This window comes from Apodemus sylvaticus, chromosome 12, assembly GCF_947179515.1.
Source record: "Apodemus sylvaticus chromosome 12, mApoSyl1.1, whole genome shotgun sequence".
Taxonomy (NCBI): domain Eukaryota; kingdom Metazoa; phylum Chordata; class Mammalia; order Rodentia; family Muridae; genus Apodemus; species Apodemus sylvaticus.
Window position 1 is genome coordinate 70138277 of NC_067483.1, and position 20166 is coordinate 70158442.

At 39.6% G+C, this 20166-nt stretch overlaps 1 protein-coding gene across 11 annotated transcripts in view; it reads right to left on the reverse strand.

The window, feature by feature from the left end:
• Positions 1-19228, reverse strand: part of Prrc2c (proline rich coiled-coil 2C) — a 66086-nt gene extending 46858 nt beyond the window's left edge. For 9 of the 11 annotated variants that reach the window (XR_007980545.1, XM_052201169.1, XM_052201165.1 and 6 more), the window contains exons 1-3: positions 19018-19228; positions 3238-3403; positions 1561-1738 (exon numbers count right to left, since the gene is read on the reverse strand). Coding sequence is in view for 10 of the 11 variants with exons in the window: in XM_052201169.1 (XP_052057129.1) it covers positions 1561-1738; positions 3238-3349 (290 nt within the window). In the remaining variant the exon portion in view is untranslated. The remainder of the gene's footprint in view (positions 1-1560; positions 1739-3237; positions 3404-19017) is intronic. The other 2 variants (XM_052201174.1, XM_052201167.1) reach the window with 1 other exon arrangement.
• Between the last annotated feature and the right edge of the window lie 938 nt (positions 19229-20166).

The window sequence follows — 20166 nt, forward strand, 5'->3', positions numbered from 1 at the left end:
TTTGAATAAGAGATGACAGCAGCCTATTTTCCATTTTGTTAAAAAAAGAAACAGAAACAAAACAACTTGATATTGAAAGTAACTATCATTAATGTTTTAAAGAAATACATATCAACAGGAATGTAAGTATATGCAGACATTCAGTTTATACTGGGATAATTAGTGCAAAGGCTAGGCAAACTCCCAAATGTCAGATGATAGATTCATCACTGCATTACAATCCAAACATGTAACAGCAATCTGTCTAATCCATTCTAATGAATAAAACATGATTAAAAACAGTCTGTAATTTTATGCAATCCTTGAAATATGGCAATACTTAAAAGTGAAAAGGTTATTCAAGAAACTAAAGAATGCCAGTATTATTTTTTGTACACCCAGCCCTAGAGCTCACATTCTACTATAATTCTCCAACAAACGAAAGTTTCTTCAAAGGAGGACAAGTTAAGCAGAAGCATGGAAATTTGATAAGATCTGTGCAAGCAAACAATGTAAATCCTACCAACTGACCAATAACTATTTAGTATTTAGCTCAGTTAATAATCCGGTACAAACCTTGACAAATAGAAGACAAAATATTTACTAAATGAATAAGGATTGAGGCAGACAGTGCTAAATCTTTTTTTTTTTTTTTTTTTTGAGACGAGGTTTCTCTGTATAGCCCTGGCTGTTATGGCACTCACTCTGTAGACCAGGCTGGCCTAGAACTCAGAAATCCACCTGCCTCTGCCTCCCAAGTGCTGGGATTACAGGTGTGCGCCATCACCATCTGGTGACAGTGTTAATTCTTGTTTTTCACTTATTTTATATAAATAATGCCAGAGCACCATGATACACCAAGGAGTTTCAATGATAGTCAGAATTCTTAGGCATCTTGGAATTTAGGCTACAAAGCCAATTCCTTATTTTTGTTTCTTTATTTTTTTATATTATTTCTTTCTGACTCAATTCCTTACTGTCATTAGAAAGAGAATGCCTGATTTGAACAGGATGGGAGAAGAGGCAGTGTGGTACAGAATATGCAATATAGGTACATTGTTTATTAGCTATTCTGTCATCTGCTCTATGGATAATACTGGACTCAAAAGAACGCAAAAATTATAAAAATATGTATATAATTATATAATTACTTTAAATGTGTATATGCACTTTAAGTATAATACATAAAAGATTTATATCATCTCTCTCTCACTCACTCACTCACTCACTTTTCAAATTAATCAAGGACTTATTAAAGCAGAACACTGGGTTCTACCCTCAGATAAAAGTTTATAGTAGATGTTGGTTGGCTTGTAGATTTGTTCTTAGGATGTTAAGTTAATTTTTCATGTTTATGCTAAGTAATAGTGTTAAGAGAAATCCACGATTTTATTCTTAGAGCTAGCAGGCATCAGATGACCACTAAAGAATGAGGTGACTTGTGTTTTCATCTGAGAAAAAAGTTCTCTGAATTATAAGTGTTATAGAGTGTTCTTATCTGCTGAACTCTCTCCACGCACAGCAGTAGCAGTTTCCTACAATGAGAGAAGTATTTTATTCTTTTAACAGAGTTTGACTCACTTTTCTTCCTCATGTTGCTCTTGTTTCGATGCCCATCCTGTACCATCTTTAGGCACAATATTCACATTAGGATCATTGCCTTTGTTTTCTGCTTTGAGACTTGGGAGGTTAGCAGGTGGGGGCATCCGCCGTGAAATACCAACTTTTCCAAGACTTTGTAATCCATGTCGAGCTGCAACTAAAAGATCAGTAACATCAATTTCCTTAGAACATCTACTGTATTATCTACTTTATTTGTCAAATAATATAGATGAACAGAAATAATATAGATGATTAGGAGTCAACAGAATTTCTGACTAGTCCCTAATGTTAAAGTAAAGCTCTGTAAACTTAAGTTTATAAACCTGTAACATTAATTCAAGGTAATACGTAAAGAATCCACGCAACATAGTAAGCCATCTTGGGACCCCAGCAAAATGTGTCTCAAAAAACAAAATGAACCCACCCACCAAAACCCCCTAACTTCTTAATATGGAACACTATATACTATGGGCTTGGGGGGCACGGGATGGGGGAATGCTAGTTTTGAAATGTTTTTAGGCAACTATTCTAAAAAATGTTAAGAGAACAAAGTTCAAACTCTACAACTTGGAAGGTAGAAGTGGGAAACTAGCTCTATGTTGGAGGCTGGCCAGATCCACAATAAGTTCTACACCAGTTAGGGTTAGACAGCATGACAGTTTGTTTATGCTAGGCCCATGGAGTGGCACTATGAGGTGTGGCCTTTAATATCCTTGTCCTAGCTGCCTGGAAGCCAGCCAGTCTTCTTCTGTCTGCCTTCGGAATAAGATATAAGAACAGAACTCTCGGGGAGTGGGGGGGGCTAGAAAAGGGAAATCATTTGAAATGTAAATAAATTATATCGAATAAAAAAAAAAAAAAAAAGAACAGAACTCTCAGCTCTTTTCATGCCTGCCAGGATGCTGCCAGGATCCCACCCTGATGATAATGAACTGCACCTCTGAATCTGTAAGCAATCTCCAATCAAATGTTGTCTTTATAAGAGTTGCCTTGGTCATGTGTCTGTTCACAGCAATAAAACCCTAACTAATACACAGCAACAAGATTTTGTCTCATCACTTCCTAACCCCAAGCAAACAAAGTTACTATGTTCACAATACTGCAGCAAATGCTCTACTTTTTACTCTATGTACTGGTGCAAGGGACCCAAGTTAAAAAGACAGGACTTTTTTTCCCCTGTAGCAAAACAGCATGTGAGTGCACACAAACACACAAGCACACACACGGTTCTGTCTCTTAATAGTTTCTTTCCTGTAGACACAAGTATATATAGAAGTATGTGTGTGTAGATTATATCTATATATCAGGTTCTGTGAGGTTAAGAACATTAGTTAAGTTCCAAGTCACACCTATCTGTAACTTCAGCTCCAAGGGGATGTACAGTAGCTCTGACCTCCACAGACATATGCACTCACTTCCCCATATCCACACAGAGACACACACACCTACAACATCTACACATAATTAAAAAATGAAAAATATTTTTTCAAAGGCAAAATATTTAACTCTTACTCCCTGAAAAGAATGTGAATACATACAAAAAAAAAAGCCAATATAAACGGCTCACTCTAGCTTCTAATCATGAACATTAGATACAGTATCATTTACATTAACAAATCCACAAACCACATAGCCTGGGTTACTGGATCTACTCACCTGTAGTCTTCTGTGTTTCCAAGGACTTTCCTTTGTAAGTATTAAACAAACTGAGTGTTGCATACTTCTTCCCATCCTTTGCTTTTGTGCTCTGGCCTGACTTCTCCGACATTTCGGTGGAAACTCATCTAGTCCAAAACCTCCTGTCACACCCCTTAAAAGTAGTCTTTGTGATGCATACAAGAAAAAAAAAAAAAGAAAGAAAATTTTCATCTTAGCTACTTCCAACAATAACGGAGCATCCAAAACTCTGTACTCAAGACAGCACCCCACTACCTAACTGTATCTCTCTTCTGAGCACATTTTCAACTTTACATAGAATACAGGAATAATACCTGTGGTTGTAAACACAGCCTTTACTGGCTGAATAAAGCTGAAATAAAGAAATACTTAAGAAGGACCTCCCTTTATAGTCCTAGTACTATGTAGACCAGGCTAACACTGAAATCAGAGATCCTCCTGCCTCTGAGTAGGATAAAGGTATGTACCACCATGTCTGGCCTTATACAAATATAATTTCTAAAAGCATAGAATTTGCAGCCATAAAAAGAAAAGCAGGTTAAGTAAAAAGGGACAGTCTCACCGTAAAAAATTCAGTTTAGTTAAAATTAAAGTTGAATTTTGCCCACTTGCTTTCTAGTGTTTTGCTTCTAAAAGGCTTGGGGTATACTTTCTACTCTCAATCAGATCAAAAACTTCACTGAAACAAAACACACTTGAAAGAATACCACTGACTTGTTCAGAAATGAAATCAGCCACCAACAGAACCCAAACAACTCAAAAAAGGTATCATCAAGATCTAAGTTTTTTTTTGTTTTTTTTTTTGGATTTGGTTTTGTCTAGACAGGGTTTCTCTGTATAGCCCTGGCTGTCCTGGAACTTACTCTGTAGACCAGGCTGGCCGAGAACCCTGCCTCTGTCTCCCAAAGTGCTGGGATTAGAGGTGTGTGCCACCACCGCCTGGGAAGATCTAAGTTTTTTAAATGAATTATTTAACTTACTTACATCCCAAATGTTGCCCTCCCCCCCCCCCCCCCCCCCCCGACCCCTTGGGCATCAAGTCTCTATAGGATTACAAACATCCTCTCCCACTGGGACCTGCCTGTTTTTGCTCTTTGGTTGATAGCTCCCAGGGGTTCCAGGTTAGTGGACACTGCTGTTCTTCCTATGGGGTCGCCATCCCCTTCAGCTCCTTCAACCCTTCCCCTAACTCTTCCATAGGGATCCCCAACCTCAGTTCAACAGTTGGCCCAAGTATCTGCATTTGTCTCAGTTAGCTGGTGGTAGAGACCAAAATTTAATTTTATTTTTGAATTATTATCACTGGGGTAGAGGGCTTTGAGGTCTCCCATGCTCAAGTCAGGCCAGAGTGGCACACAGTCATCTCCTGCTGCCTTTGGATCAAGATGTAGACCTCTGAGTTCTAGTGCCATGTCTTCATGCTTCCTACATTGATGATAATGAACTAATAAACCTCTGAAATTATAAGCTAGACAATTAAATGTTTTCCTTTTCAAGAGTCGTCATTGTCATGTGTCTCATTATAGCAAACCCTAAGATATATGGCTACCTAAAATTTTTCTAAGAAACAAAGTAATGATCAAAACAAATAACAGACATGAAATCCATCAAAACAAACACTAAAAGTAAATGACTGGGAGTGGTGGTCCACACTTGTATCTCAGCATTGGAAAGCTAAATCAAGCTGATCCAGATCAGGATATGCTACATACCAGATTCTTTTCTCAAAACTAAACAGCAAACTGAAAAGACACATTATCAATATAGTCATGCAAGCCTGTAACATCAACAGGCAGAGGTGGGAGAGGAGGCAAAGGATAGATGGGGTGTGAGCTCCAAGGATGGAGTAGGACACACATAATGTCCTCCCCTGACTCGTTTCTTTGTACAGACGTACCCCCACCCCTTCTCACCACCAGGTGGCTTATGTAGAATTGTTAGGGCCAGGCCAAATAAAAGTATTTCTTGAAAAACATCCCCTATATCCCAGAAGTGTAAGGTCAACAGTAAAATTAATGCCTATAGTAGTAGGAAGGAAATGTAGATGAAGCTGAAGTAGACAGAAATCAGATATTATAAAGCTTGCTAGATAGGTAAGTACTGCTCTTGTGTTTATTCTACATGCCAAGAGCCAACAGGGAAAAAAAAAAACTAGTTTAAAGATTCGCTGTGTGACTAAATAGCTGCATAAATAGCTTAACAAACAGTACAATGTAATTAGCAGTCCCCAAAACCCTTCAAACAATAAGTTCAAGAACTTGTTTTCAGCCTTTGACTTCTGATTTCAAAATTGTATTCACACAATTATGGGGACTGAGAGCACTACATTCTCTATCTGTAGCATTTCTAATTTTAAAACACCTCTTCAAGGGGATAGAAAGATTGTAATAGCCAGAGGACCAAGTCTTTCCTGCAAGAATGTCTGTTATATAGGACAGGAAAGCTGCATCCAGGAAATCAAACATGGTCATCTATACAAGACCAAAACAATGAAAACACCAATTGGCATGCCAACATGAAGGAATAACGATAAATGAAGAGCTCCAGGCTATTAGCAGCAGAGCAGCTAAGATCTCCAGGGACAAAACTAGGTTAAAAATTTGCTGCATAAATATCTTAACAAACAGTACAATGTAATTAGCAATCCCCAAAACCCTTCAAACAATAAGTTCAAGAACTTGTTTTCAGCCTTTGACCGGATAGGTTATCCAATCCAAAGGAGTTAATGCTAAACACATGTCTACGGGAGAAGCACTAAAGGGATTCACCAGGTTATATTTATAATTATATACGTGTAACAATAATAATTAAAGAACAAGAGGCTATGGATTAGTTAAGGTAATGGTGGGAAAGGAAATTATGTAAATATAGTACTCACATATGAAATTCTCAAAAAATAAATAAAAGCCTTTGGACTGGAGAGATGATGGCTCTGTGGTTAAGAGCATTAACTGCTCTCCTAGAGGACCTGGGTTCAATTCCTAGCACCCACATAGCACCTCACAACTGTCTCTAACTCCAGCTTCAGGGGATCCAACACCCTCACACACATAGCATAAACACTGGCAAAAATGCACATAAAATAAAAATAATTTTTAATAAGGCCTCTATAGTTATATAATATTAACAATAACACACGATCATTCATACTAAGGTCCCTAAATATCTGAAGAACTCAATCTGTGAAAACATCTTTTAAATAACTGCCGCCCACCCCAATCCTGCTTTTAGCATTAAAAAAATAATCATTCTCTCTAAAATTAAAGGTTCTGTGACTGAAGAAACCCAATAAAAATGGCACTTTCCACTGGAATTAGATATGGAGTATATGAATTTCCTAGATTTTGTACAACTGAATATTGTTTTCTAACAGATTTTGGCCAAAATAAACATAAACAAACACCTAAAAATTTATATGGAAATAAATGGGGTATATGTGGGGAACCAACATTTTTAAAGTAGCTGGTTTCCAAAAGATATAAATGAAATTTGAGAAGCATCTTATCAAAATATAAATAAACACCCCCAAAATTCCTTCAAACTACAATCTTTGAGACAGTTTTTAATTGCTGATATACTAAATTATCATCTAAGTTTCTAGACAGAGCTTCACAAATGCTGCCAATCCACAAGCATGGGAGATCTGTCTTCTGAGATCTTCTATTTCTTTCTTCAGAGACTTGAAGTTCTTATCATACAGATCTTTGACTTGTTTGGTTAGAGTCACACCAAGAATTTTATATTGTTTGTGGCTATTGTGAAGGGTATCCTTTCCCTAATTTCTTTCTCAGCCTGTTTATCCTTTGAGTATAGGAAGGCCACTGATTTGAGTTAATTTTATATCTAGCCACTTTGCTGAAGTTATCAGCTGCAGGAGTTCTCTGGTGGAATTTCTGGGGTCACTAAATATACTATCACATCTTCTGCAAACAGTGATATTTTGATTTCTTCCTTTCCAATTTGACGCCCTGTTGTTGTCTAATGCTCTAGCTAGAAATTCAAGTACTACACTGAACAGATAGGGAGAGAGAGGGCAGCCTTCTCTAGTACCCGATTTTAGTGGGATTACTTCCAAGTTTCTCTCCATTTAATTTGATATTGGCTACTGTTTTGCTGCATATTGCTTTCACTACATTTGGGTAAGGGCCTTGAATTCCTGATCTTTCCAAGACTTTTAACATGATGTTGAATTTTGTCAAATGCTTTTTCAGCATACAATGAAATGATCATGTGGTTTTCTTTGCGTTTCTTTATGTAGTGGATTAGAATGATGGATTTCCGAATATTAACCATCACTATGTCTGCATCCATGGGATGAAACCTATGCGATTGTGGTGAATGATTGTTTTGTTGTGTTCTTGGACTCAGTTTGCAAGAATTTTGTTGAGTATTTTTGCACTGATATTCATGACAGAAATTGGTTTGAAGTTTTCTTTCTTTGCTGGGCCTTTTGTGAGGTTTTGGTATCAGCATAATTGTGGCTTCATAAAACGAATTGAGCAGTATTCCTTATGCTTCTATTTTGTGGAATAGTTTGAAGAGTATTATCTGGTCCTTATTTAACTTTGGTGCCTGGTATCTGTCTAGAAAATTGTCCATTTCATCCAGATTTTCCAGTTTTGTTGAGTATAGGCTTTTATAGTAGGATCTGATGATTTTAATTTCCTCAGTTTGTGTTGTTATATCCCATTTCTGATTTTGTTAACTTGGATACTATCTATGTGCCCTCTGGTTTGTCTGGCTAAAGGTTTATTTATCCTGTCCTCTATCATCATCATGAGATGCCATTTTAAATCGAGCCTTGCTTCTCTAGTGTGTTGGGATACCCAGGGCTCATTGTGTTGGGAGAACTGTGTTCTGATGATGCCAAATACCCTTGGTTTCTGTTACTTATGTTCTTGTCCTTGCCTTTCACCACCTGGTTATCTCTGGTGTTAGCTGGTCTTGCCATCTCTGACTGTGGCTTATCCCTACCGCAAGTCTCTGTGGTCTCCTGAGAGACCAGTTCTCTCAGGGAGGAATTTGGGAATGAAGAGCTGTGGTACTGGGTCAGCTCTGGGGTGCAGACAGAAACCAGAGGGATCCTGTCCCCAGATGGCTCTGAGAGGGTCCCTCTTGGGACAGGAATTTGAAAAGAAGTGGTGGTCTTACCTGCACTCGCAGGTGTGTTGGCTCTCCTGGGAGATCAGCTTTCTCCCAGTGTACTATGGCACAGGATCAGCTCCAGGTACAGATGGAGACTGGAGGACTCCTGTCCCAGGCCACTACTAGGTTCTTGTGTTCTGAGGGTTCTGGGTGGGTCCCTCTGAACAGTAGTGGTGGTTTTACCTGAACCCACAGGCTTATGTTCAACTTGTGGGAGGCTAGCTCTCTCCCAGCCCTATTTCAGAAAATTACTTTTAAGATATGAAGTACAGAACCCACAAACCAATTTTTAATAGGAAATATTTTTTTAAAATAACATAAACACCTTTTAAAAAGCCACAAAAACATCAATACAGCATAACTATGCAGAATTTACATTGTTTAGGTGTGGTAAGTAATCTACTGATGACTTATCAGTTTATGAGAGCTGTGCACTGGTTATATGTGGACATCATGCTAATTTATTTGAGGCTGGGTCTAATGCAATTTAAGACAGTCTCAACTTCACATTATGCAGGTGATGCTTCTGACCTTCCAATCCTCCTATTTCTATTTCTCAAGTGTTGGGACTACAGGCACATAAGTACCAGTCATTTTATTATGTAAGAGGACTTGGACATTTATGCACTTTGTTTTGAGCAGGAGTGTTATCTGAATCTACTGGGTACTAGGGGATGACCACTATGGCCTAGATAATCTGCTGTATCTTATTCTTTTTAGTCGCTTGTCTAAAAACTTGGATAGAGCTGGAAAGCAGACATAACAAATGAAATCATAACCATATCTGAAAGAGCAACAATATGTTAATGGTTCCATAAGATAAGATCTCGGCCTTTTAAAGTATTTAAGAATAACTAGTCACAATTTAGAAACTTACAATTTCCTCCCATGTGGCAGGAGTCTATAATCCTAGCTACTCAGGTGGCTAAGGCATGGGGATTGCTTATGGTCAAGAAAAGGGTAAACTGAGTTTCATCGGCAGAGCCTCCAAAACTACCCCCCACAAACATGAATTTATTTATAAATATATTGTTGCATTAATAAAAATCTAATGTATGGATCTGGGATTTTAACTATTCTACTGAACTTATACTAAATTTAAAGTTTGGCTAGTTCTACTGCAGGTTCTGTCCTGTCCAGCTTACAACGTAGGCTGGTAATAAACTTTTTAACTGCTCAACTGTCCATTAGTGTAAGTAAGTTACTATAAAATAAAACTCACACCATTCTCTATTTTCAGAATTAACCAGGCAACTCCAAAGCTGTGAAATGACTTTGCCAAAGCACAGAATTTGCTACTGTGTTTGTTTCTACAAGGGCGCATCTAGGATATAAGCAAAATTAATTCTCCCTACGCCTATATACTGGGCACCTTTTCCTTTTCCCATGACTTTCTTCATTGTGTGCCTGTGGGGGTGGGATGGGGGAATATTCAGGAGTGGCATATATAGCTCACATGAAAAGAATCTACCAGCTTCTTAGAAAAAAATAGCTTTGAAAAGAAATGTTCATGGAAAGGGGAAAATGTTCTAATGTTATTATGGAATTTGCAATTTGGGATATGGAAATACCCTACCATATGCATCTTATTTAAAGATTGACTATGGTGACCTACCAAACACAATCTCTCAATCACAAGTGGCTTCCAAGTAAAAAAGCAAGCTATTATATCGCTCAGCTTCTAAGATCTTATGCTCACTGTACCCAATCAATAATCTGAATGTCTAAAATGGTATCCAATAATTTTACACATTCTAATTAACACAATCATATACTTGACGCATGATATCACAACTCACTTCATATGTGCTATATATACATATACATATATAAACACACACACATAGTGTGCAATGATCAGAGCAACTGTCCGTCTCAAGTGTTCATTTCTCTGTATAGAAAACATCAAATGGTTTTAAATTACATTTGTTTCTATAATAGCAAAGCTAAGAATGTACCACAATATGTTGAAGGCCTCTAAAATATCAAAAATTATCATTTCTTAAAAAACAAGGTGTTGTGCAAATAACTGTCAGGCTATAATTGGAAACAACATCGCTGGGTATGATGGTATATGCCTATAATCCCAGCACTTAGAAGATGGAAGCACCTGGATTATGAGACCACAACTCAAAACAAAAAATGAAATGGAAATAAGGGAATTATGTTTCCAGGACAGAGAAAACCCATTATATTAAAAAATCAATCTAGGTAGCAAATCTTTTGTACAAAAAACAAAATAAACAAACAAAAAACCCCACAGCTTCTTACATGGGTCAGGACATAAAATGTGGTAACAGTAAAGGGCTTCTGAACTTGAAATCCTACAATGAATCCAAAGCATTTTTGGAAGCACTCAAACCAGGTTGTTTGGACAACGTCACTGGGTATAACCGTATGCATTGTAACAATGCAGCTTGTAACGTCTTGGTTGATATTGGCAAAGCCTGTATGCTATGAATTTCAGTGTTTTACTGTACATATCATTTTGCTTGTATAGGAACGTAATGGTTTAATTACAGAACACAATATCCCTTCAGCATGTATCAAATCAGTTTACTCTTGGACTGTATTATGCTTCACTGCTTGATTTTAAAATTGCGTCTCAAGTTGTTGACTTTGTCAAGCTCATTCCAGTTTACAACACAATTCCTACAAATTTCTAAGATGGTCCTTGAACATACCTCTGATATGCAAAATGTCATTTTCCATACTGTACCAGTAAATCTCTGAAAAATGCTTAAGATTTTTACATTTGGCAAATCAAACACTCAAACAAAACTTAATTATTCATGCAAAAAAACAAGTTATCATCTGTAAAGCTTTTATCCTTAAAAAGTAAAATACCAAAAGAATTGTATTAAAATAAATTCATAATCATCACTAAATATCTATTTTGTATATTTTCGTATACCAGGATCACAGACAAAAAGAGTTAGTTACATGTGGAAAGGTAAAAAGGGAGAGATAGCTTAGTGGAAAAATGGACTTTGCAAACATGAATGAGACTATGAGGACTGGAATGCACGGGAGGTGGGGGTGAGGTGGAGCAGCTGTTTGCACCTCAAATCCCAGTGCTGAGGAGACAGACAGGAGGAGCTCTGGGATTTCCTGGCTAGTCAAACAGTGAGCTGATAAGATCATGGGAGATGATCTCAGTAAAGGAGGGCCAAAATGTTGAAAGCTATGAGAAAAAAAAGAATTCTTTCCCAATGCTCATCCTCCTTCTCCATCTTCCACATAACAAAAGGGTTAGAGTAAGGGCTAGAATTAAGCATAGCATCCTCTCCCTAACTTAGTAACTCTTCCAGTATCATTGAAATGTTGGTCTTCAAACATTAAAGAGAGTGCATCCTGCCCTTACACTTTCTAATTCTCATTCTTTCCAAGTTCGAATTTGCCATACATATTACATGACACTTTCCTTTTTCATCTTCAAAGGATCAGAATACTCTTGCCTGGTGGAAGATGTTTTGTCTTTCTACAATCTAACCTTAATTGTAGTAGATAGTACACAAATCTCAGTATTAGACTCACAAAACTATACAACAAAAGCACAACTTTACTTAATAAAAACTACAGCAATAGAAGCAAAAGCAATTCTCTGACCAGAATTGCTCTTTTATTTTTGCTTTAAAAGAAAGTAACTCATTAAAGCCCAGGCTGACCTGAAACCAGCGGCAATCTCCCTGACCCACTCACTTTCTCAGGCATGAAGAACAATTCAGCTTTCTTTTCCCACTTTTAAACTAAAATTTGTATGATCCACTTTCCTAACTTTCAACAGTAATTCTAGACCTCCCATATTATGTTTCTTCAATTTGATCTAAAAAATTTAAATTCTCAAAGCAGATTCTTGAATTACAGACTAACATACGACAACCATATTTTGAAAAACCAAAACTTTAATTCAGACAAAATGTTAAGATAAAACTGTATTAAATAAGGACTCTTTCTGCTTTGTTCTTCAGACAAAGTTTCTCCGTGTTGCCCTGGCTGTCCTGGAAACTCACTAAGAAAGAGAAGACTGGCTTTGAACTCACAGAGATTCTCCTACCTCCCCTCATGACTGCAGAGAATGACTGGCTAAATAATGACTCTTAAAATGCTCTTACCTCTTTGATGATATGATATTTAACACACTATTTTTCGTTTATACCAAACATTTTATAAGTTATAATACCTATTTGGGGGAAAGAAGGGGATTGTTTTGGTTTTTTAGAGACAAGGTTTCTCTGTGACCTGGCTGTCCTCAAACACATAGAGATCTGCCTACCACTGCCTCCTGAGTGCTGGGATTAAAGGCCCACCATGCCTGCCTGGCCTTAATACACATCTCTAAAATGCATTAAAAATGGAACTGGAGTTATAGATAGTTTGAGCCACCATGTGGATGCTGGGAACCAAATCTGGTTCCTCTGTAAGTGTTTTTAGCCATCTCTCCAGCCTGTTCCTGATGTTCTAAAAGCCTCTATAAAGCCTCTGAATAAATAGAAAAAGTGTATCTTTCTGGAAATAACTAGAGTTCTTAGCCAGAAGCTGGTGTCTTTAAAAGAGCACCTAACTCTGGAATATGGGCTACACTTAAGTTTGTATTATCTTGTTTCATTCTAGCACCTTTGTGTAGTGCATTGACCACAGAACCACAAACAGCAGTCTGGTACTTAGAAATTACCAGCTGGAAAGAAGAAGATGGATTACTATCTCTTTTCTTCAGACTCAAAATTTAGTGACTTGTTTGAGACAGGATCTCACAATATGTATGCCAAGGCTAAACTGGAACTCTCTGTAGACCAGGCTGGCCTTAAACTCGCAGACAGACCTGTCTGCCAGAGTGATTTTTTAAGCCAATTTCCCATTTTTTCTTTCCCACGATTGTACTTTTTTAAAGTTAGACACGGTAGCCCCTGCCTTTGATCCCAGCAGACAAGAGGCATGCAGATATCTGTGAAACTGAGGCCAGCCTGGCCAATACAGTGAGTTCCAGGACAGCCATGGCTATAGAGAGACCCTGCCTCAAAATCCCAAAAATAAATAGGCAAATAAATAAAGGCAAGACTGATGACATAAGGTACCACAGAATATTATGTTCAAAAGATATAGAAAACATATCTAATGGTCTCTTTGTAAAGTCAAGAGTCCAGACCTGAACTCGACAGCTGATACAAACTGAAAAGAACCAAACATAAGGTCAAATACTTTTTTTTTTTTTTTTTTTTTTTTTTTTGGTTTTTTGAGACAGGGTTTCTCTGTGTAGCCCTGGCTGTCTTCGAACTCACTCTGTAGACCAGGCTGGCCTTGAACTCAGAAATCCACCCGCCTCTGCCTCTCAAGTGCTGGGATCAAAGGTGTGTGCCAGCCACCACAAATACTTAACAGTTCAGAGTTCAAGTATTGAAACACCTGAAACTCAAGGTTTCATTCCTTTTTCTCACCACCCTGCCTTCGCTTTCACCAGTTCACCTTCTACCCCTAGCACTTGACTTTAAGTCTTTTGGGGTCACCAAGCATGTCACCTCAAGCAGAGGATTTAAGAAATGTTTCTTACACTGAACTTTAGTAATCCTACTACGTTTATAGTATGCCCTTCTACCCTATTTCTGTAGTAGCTTTGCTTATTCACTCTCGTAATTCTCTTGCTGACATACCAGTGCAGCTGTCAAGTACCTGTAAGGACTAGCTTGCATCCTTCTCTGCACTGCTGTCTTTTCCAGTTTCATGACTCTATCTCATTCTAGGCTTTTAATCACTTTTGGCCTTCATTACCTGCAAGTGTTGCTTGATCTTATCCAGCACTCATTTTTTATAGCAGTTATATATCCAGGGATGGAAAGACAGGCTGGTGGAATGCTAATTTGGAATGGCCCACAGATTAGAATTTAAGAGTTTATACACATGTTTATTTTAAATACCACCAAATAATCATGTACATTTTACTTTCAAATTCACTTAATTAAAAGCGAATTCACCTGTAATTCCAGTACTCTGAAGCCTGAGGTTTATAAGGGTGACAAATCTGAAGCAACTCTAATACACAATGAGATACTGGTGGGGTCAGGGTGCAGAAATAGGGAAATAAAGTATTAACACATGGGTTAAAGACAAAGCCAAAACTTACTAGCCAGGTAATCATAACAATCAACTTAAAAAAAAGTTTTCTAGTGTTGTAATGGAAGAATCCTCCTCTAAAGTTTACAGTAGTGCCCCATCTCCCCAGTCTTAGCCTAGGGCTGTGTGGAGCCCTTGACAAATACTAAAAAGTAATAGTAATTAGGATATAGTTTAGACATAGAATAGTTGTCAAGCATGAACTTGGAACGACCGACCAACCCTAACTCTGGAACATACCTGTAACCCTAGTACTTGAAAAGCTGAGGCAGGAGGATGTGGATTAAAGGCCAGTTTAGCTACATAATGAACCTCTGCCTCAAACACAACAATCAAAACTCTCAGCTAATGCCTGTAATGTTAGCACCAGGAGGGCTGAGGTAGGAGTTTGAGGCCAAGCTTTGAGCTATGGAGTGAAACTTAGGGACACACACACAAACACACACACACAGAGTAAGAAAATTAACAATTATTGATATTTGTGTGTGGATGGCCTATGTCAGGAGTCTTCTAAGACTCCACCTTGGTCTTTCTTTCTTTTTTTTTTTTTTTGGAGACAGGGTTTCTCTGTGTAGTCCTGGCTGTCCTGGAACTCACTCTGTAGACCAGGCTGGCCTCGAACTCAGAAATCCGCCTGCCTCTGCTGGGACTAAAGGCGGGTGCTGGGACTAAAGGCGGGTGCCACCACCGCCCGGCCTCCACCTTGTTTTTTAAGACAGTTTTTTAAGACAGTCTCTCACTAAACTGGAAGCTTACTACTCTGGATTACAGGCCCGTGTAGCAATGCATGTTCTTGAGTGCTGGGGATTTAAACCCAGGTTCTCTTGCTTTCACATCAAGCATTCTAACCCATCGAGTCATTTTTTTCTGCTCCACAATTGTTTTCTATTTTCCAGCCATCATGTCTTCCTGTAATTAACCAAGCATGATACATTTTTCTGTGAGCGGATATTTGTTCTACACCAAGTTTTCTCAAGTTTATCACATGCCTTTATTTTCATCCTCAGCTAATACTCCTAAGATTATAAGGGAACTTTTGTGGTGTGAAGGACAGTGTTGGGGACTAAACCTAAACCCTCATGGATGCCATACAAAAAGCTCTCTCCAGTTCTATGGTTACCCTGACTAATATATACTTTATTAATGTAGCCCCAGCAAGCCTGGAACTCAAAGAGAGCTTCTGCCTCGGAACTGCTGGGATTAAAGGCATGTATTAAAGGCACCACCACACTCCTCTGAAAACTGAGCCAGCTATGGGGCCACAAGCCTTCAATTCCAGCATTGGGGAGGCAGAGGTAGTAGGCCAATATGCAATTTCAAGGGCAGCCTAGTCTACACAAAGACTTCTAAGCCAGTTAGCACCAGTCTCAAACAAAACCAGAAAAATGTGATGCAAATCAACCTCAACCTTAAGTGAGTGTTGACTCACTTAACCTAATTTGTGGATATATTATTTGGCATTTCTAACCATTCAATAATGTAAATAAACTATAACACCCATCATATGAGCTAAGTGATTGCTACCATCACCTGGTTTCCTAGATAACTGTTTTTAAAAATTCTAGTAATGCTCTCTATATATGCTAGTTGTACCTTCCTCTAACATTCAGCACCCAGCAGTTCCTGCCTCTAAGGGTGAATCCAATACACTGGCAGTAATAGTCCTAGAATCCTAGGTAATATATGTCAATTACGCCTGCCAATGGAGCAAAAGGTGCTTGCTGAACTTCAGTAACACCCCTCATTTGATCTTCTAGCAAATACACACACAGGCTCCCAAACTATCCTGCTGTTAAACTCTAGAATAAAATGATAAATGGCACAAAGACTAATATAGTTTGCTTTAGAAAGAAAACACACAAGTGGCTCTCTAAAGAATACTTAGATTCACAAAGATGCTCGGATTGATACATCAATGGGAAACTAACATTAACTCAGACTTCTTAGCAACAATTAATACTGTGTCACTCCACTCTAAGTCAAGAATTGCTTTTCTGAAGTCAAAGTGTTTGGGTCAGAACTTGGCTATTAACTGCAGGGCTGCTTTCACTCGCCTTTACTCTCAGCACCCAGGAGTCAGGCAAAGGCAGGAAGATCTCTTGAGTTTGAGGCCAGAGCCTGATCAACAGGCCTGGATCAGCCAGGGCTTTGTTTTTTTTTTTTTTTTTTTTTTTTGGTTTTGTTTTTGTTTTTTTCAAGACAGGGTTTCTCTGTATAGCCCTGGTTGGCCTTGAACTCAGAAATCTGCCTGACTCTGCCTCCCGAGGGCAGGGTTTAGAGGCTTGTGCTAATACCGCCTGGCAACCAGGGCTTTGTAACAGAGCCTTTGTCTCAGAACAAATACTTCCCCAAAACAAGAGAATTCAGTTTCCTCAACATGTATGTAATTGACTTCTTTTGCATTTAATCAATGATGCACTCTTATAGATACCAGAATGACATAAATTGCATAAAAAGAACTCATCTGGAAGTGCCGGTTGGGGTCAGTGCACAGACTCAGGGAAACAGTATTAAATTCAAAGACATTGAAGAAATTCAGCACTTCATTCTGAGCTAGAACTGATCACTGGGTTCATTACAGAGCACAAGGAGAAATTTTTTTAAGAGAAGTGGAAGAGGAAAAAGAAAACTACTTAAGCATCTAAAGACTTAGGCTCTTCTGAGAACACAGATTATACTGCTTGAAAACTAGTTTCTTCTTCCAGTACTCTACTGCTCTCCTTTCATTTTTAGCTGTCCTTTTACTATGCACTAACCACAGTAACAAGACCATTACACAGTCTTAAATTCTACAGCAAGCCTGAGAGGCACTGATATTATCATCTTTAGTTTACAAATGAAGGGATGGTCTCACAATCATTTCTCAAACAAGTAAACATTCACCATGCAGCCTAGGCTGGCCTCTAGCCCATCTCTGCCTTCCCCTAGTCTTCCCATGTCATCAAACAGATATACCACGTTTATATCTGGTAACATTTTAACCTTCACATGTAACAATGTTCAAACACCCAAAGCAAGCTAAAGAAAAACTACCAGTTAAAACTGTGCCTTATTTTAGCGACAATGATAAACGTACAAGACCAACTGAGCACTTCAATGGAGCATCCCCTCTGGGTTTAGAAGTATGGCTTTGACTACAGTACCACTACAAATTTGTGACCTTGATCAAATTACTTCGATCTCTGAAATATCTTGTCCCCATCTGTAAACCACATACAAGAGCACCTTCCTCAAAGGCTAGAAGGAATCAAAACGGAAAATATATATAACGGCCTTGAGATTTAGAGGTTAAGTAATGAGGGAACAGCCAGCATTCTAAGTTCATCACACACCTACAGACCTCCCCCCCCAAAAAAAACCCAAACAGCTTATTTTGACAAATTAATCCCAGAAAAATCAAATAATAACTATTTTACTATATGCAAACTCAAATCTATTTCTAATTTTTGGAGCATCAATGCATTTGGGGCAAGCCGGAAAAGATACTGCAGTGCATCTGTGACACACACCTAAAAATGGCTCCATCCGAAGCAGCATCTTAATGACCAATATGGAAGCTTAAATCTACTTTTAAAAAATGCTGGAGGTCAGACGTGGTGGACGCTTCATAGAACGCTATCTATAACGTCTATTTGCAGAAATTGACTACTGAGCACTCAATTAAGCAAACATCTTCCGATTCTTCTGGTGCATTCCCAAAGAGAAACCCTAACAGGAGGGCCGCCTACTGTACAATTCTAAGTATCCTGCTGGGGTATGAATTTATGAACCGAAGCTGAAGACCAGCCAATACGGAAATCCGGGTAGTTTTAAGAGTCAGGGATTACTAGGCAAGTTGGACCCTCACCCCAAAGATCCCGAACAAACTTTAAAATAAACAAATATACATCTCTTTAAAGAGATCAGAGCGATCCTTATATGTAAAACCAAGCAAGAGTCCTCACTGACTACCTTGCTTCCTTCAGTCTTAAATAGGGTCTCTACCCTAGCAACCCGTGATACTAAACGCTCTCTGAAAACCAGGCAGCAGCCGAACCGCATTCCCACAAATGCGGGTCTGGAGCGGCCTAGCGGGAGGAAAAGACTACTCAAATCCTCCAAGAAGTTGTTCAGCTTGTCCCTAGCGGAAGTGGGGTAGGTCCCGGGTCCCGGCAGCGCCTTTACGACCAGCCTGGACTACACACCGCTGGCTGCAAACGCCAGCATCACCACAGGAGCATCCACAGGCACCGAGAGCCCTCGGAGCAGCCACCCGCACCATCTACCACGCCGTGGAAAAACGGCGCGCGCAGGCCCAGCGCGGGTGGAGGCTCCCTCGGCCGCCGCAGGGCCGCCCCGCCGCAGCACACGCCGCGCACATGGGCGGCGGGCCCGTGCCGGATCTCCGCGGACACCGCGATGCCCGGAGCCCAGGCAGAGGTGCCGCGGGCCCAGGGCCTCCAGCACCCCGCGCCCGCCCTCCTTCATCAGGCCTCCTCACGGCCCGGACGCCCTCGCTCTCCTTACCCGCCAGGGTGAGAACCAAGTCTGCGCGCTTCCAGGGGCTCTCCCGGTACGGGGCAGGGGCAGGGGCGGGGAAAGAGCCTCGAGAAATCGTCCGCAGGGCTGCTTGGTCCGGAAAGTCCGAGCCACGGCCGTACAAACCGCCAAAGCACTTTCGCTAGCTCCTGAGAGGGTGAGAGCGAGCGAGAAAAAGAAGCAAGATGGCGGCTAGCCAGCCTCTACGTGCTACGTCATGACGTTGCGTACGTAAGGCAAATCACCGCAAGGCCGCCCTCCGGGGTTGAGGCTGCGAGATCACGTGACAGCCTCCGCGGCCTCTCGACTGCGGCGGAAGGTAACGCTACCTCCTACTGGAAGGAGGGCGTTCCGTCAGTCAGAGCGATCTCAGGAAGACAAAGCTTTTCACTTGGGAAGAGTCCAAAAATCTTGAGTCGTGCAGAATTACGACTTGGTTTGTCTCCGTGCATTGACACAACTGATGGAAGAGCATATAAATTAACCTGCGCTTTGGCACAATGTTCTTAAGCAGAGGGCAAAGTGAGAGGATATGGTGTGGCAATTTGAGAAGATTGAAGTTATCTCGGAGGGAAAAAAGTAATCCAAGTGTTAGGGACAAAGGGACTGGCGTTTGTAATTTTGGTGTAAAATAAGGCACCGTTTATTTCTTACTTCTCTGGCAATGTTTACCTCTTGGACCAACTACCTAACAGAAAACTAACAGTTAAGATTCACTTACGTAGATGTTTACTAGGTAAGTGTACAGTAGATATACTATACATGGGGCTGTACATGGGGGCTGAGCATGTATCTCTCAGTGCCATAGTACCTTGCCACATGTGTGCAAGTCTCTAGGTGTGATCTTCCTTTCCCCAAAGGAAGGAAAGTAATTCACGAATATGTGATATTTTGTCCACTTTATGATGTATCTATAGTGTATACTAAATCCAAAGATTCTTGTCACCTATCCTGGTCCGAGTAAACTGCTGGTAACTGGTATGTATTCATGGGATGACACCACAACGTTATAACCATAAAATAACTGCACAGTAACCACAGGCAACTTCATCCTCAATTGACATTTGTGATAATTTGTTTTGGATTTTGTTTGCTTTGCATTACTGGGGCTCAAATCTAGAGCCTTTCACATGTTAG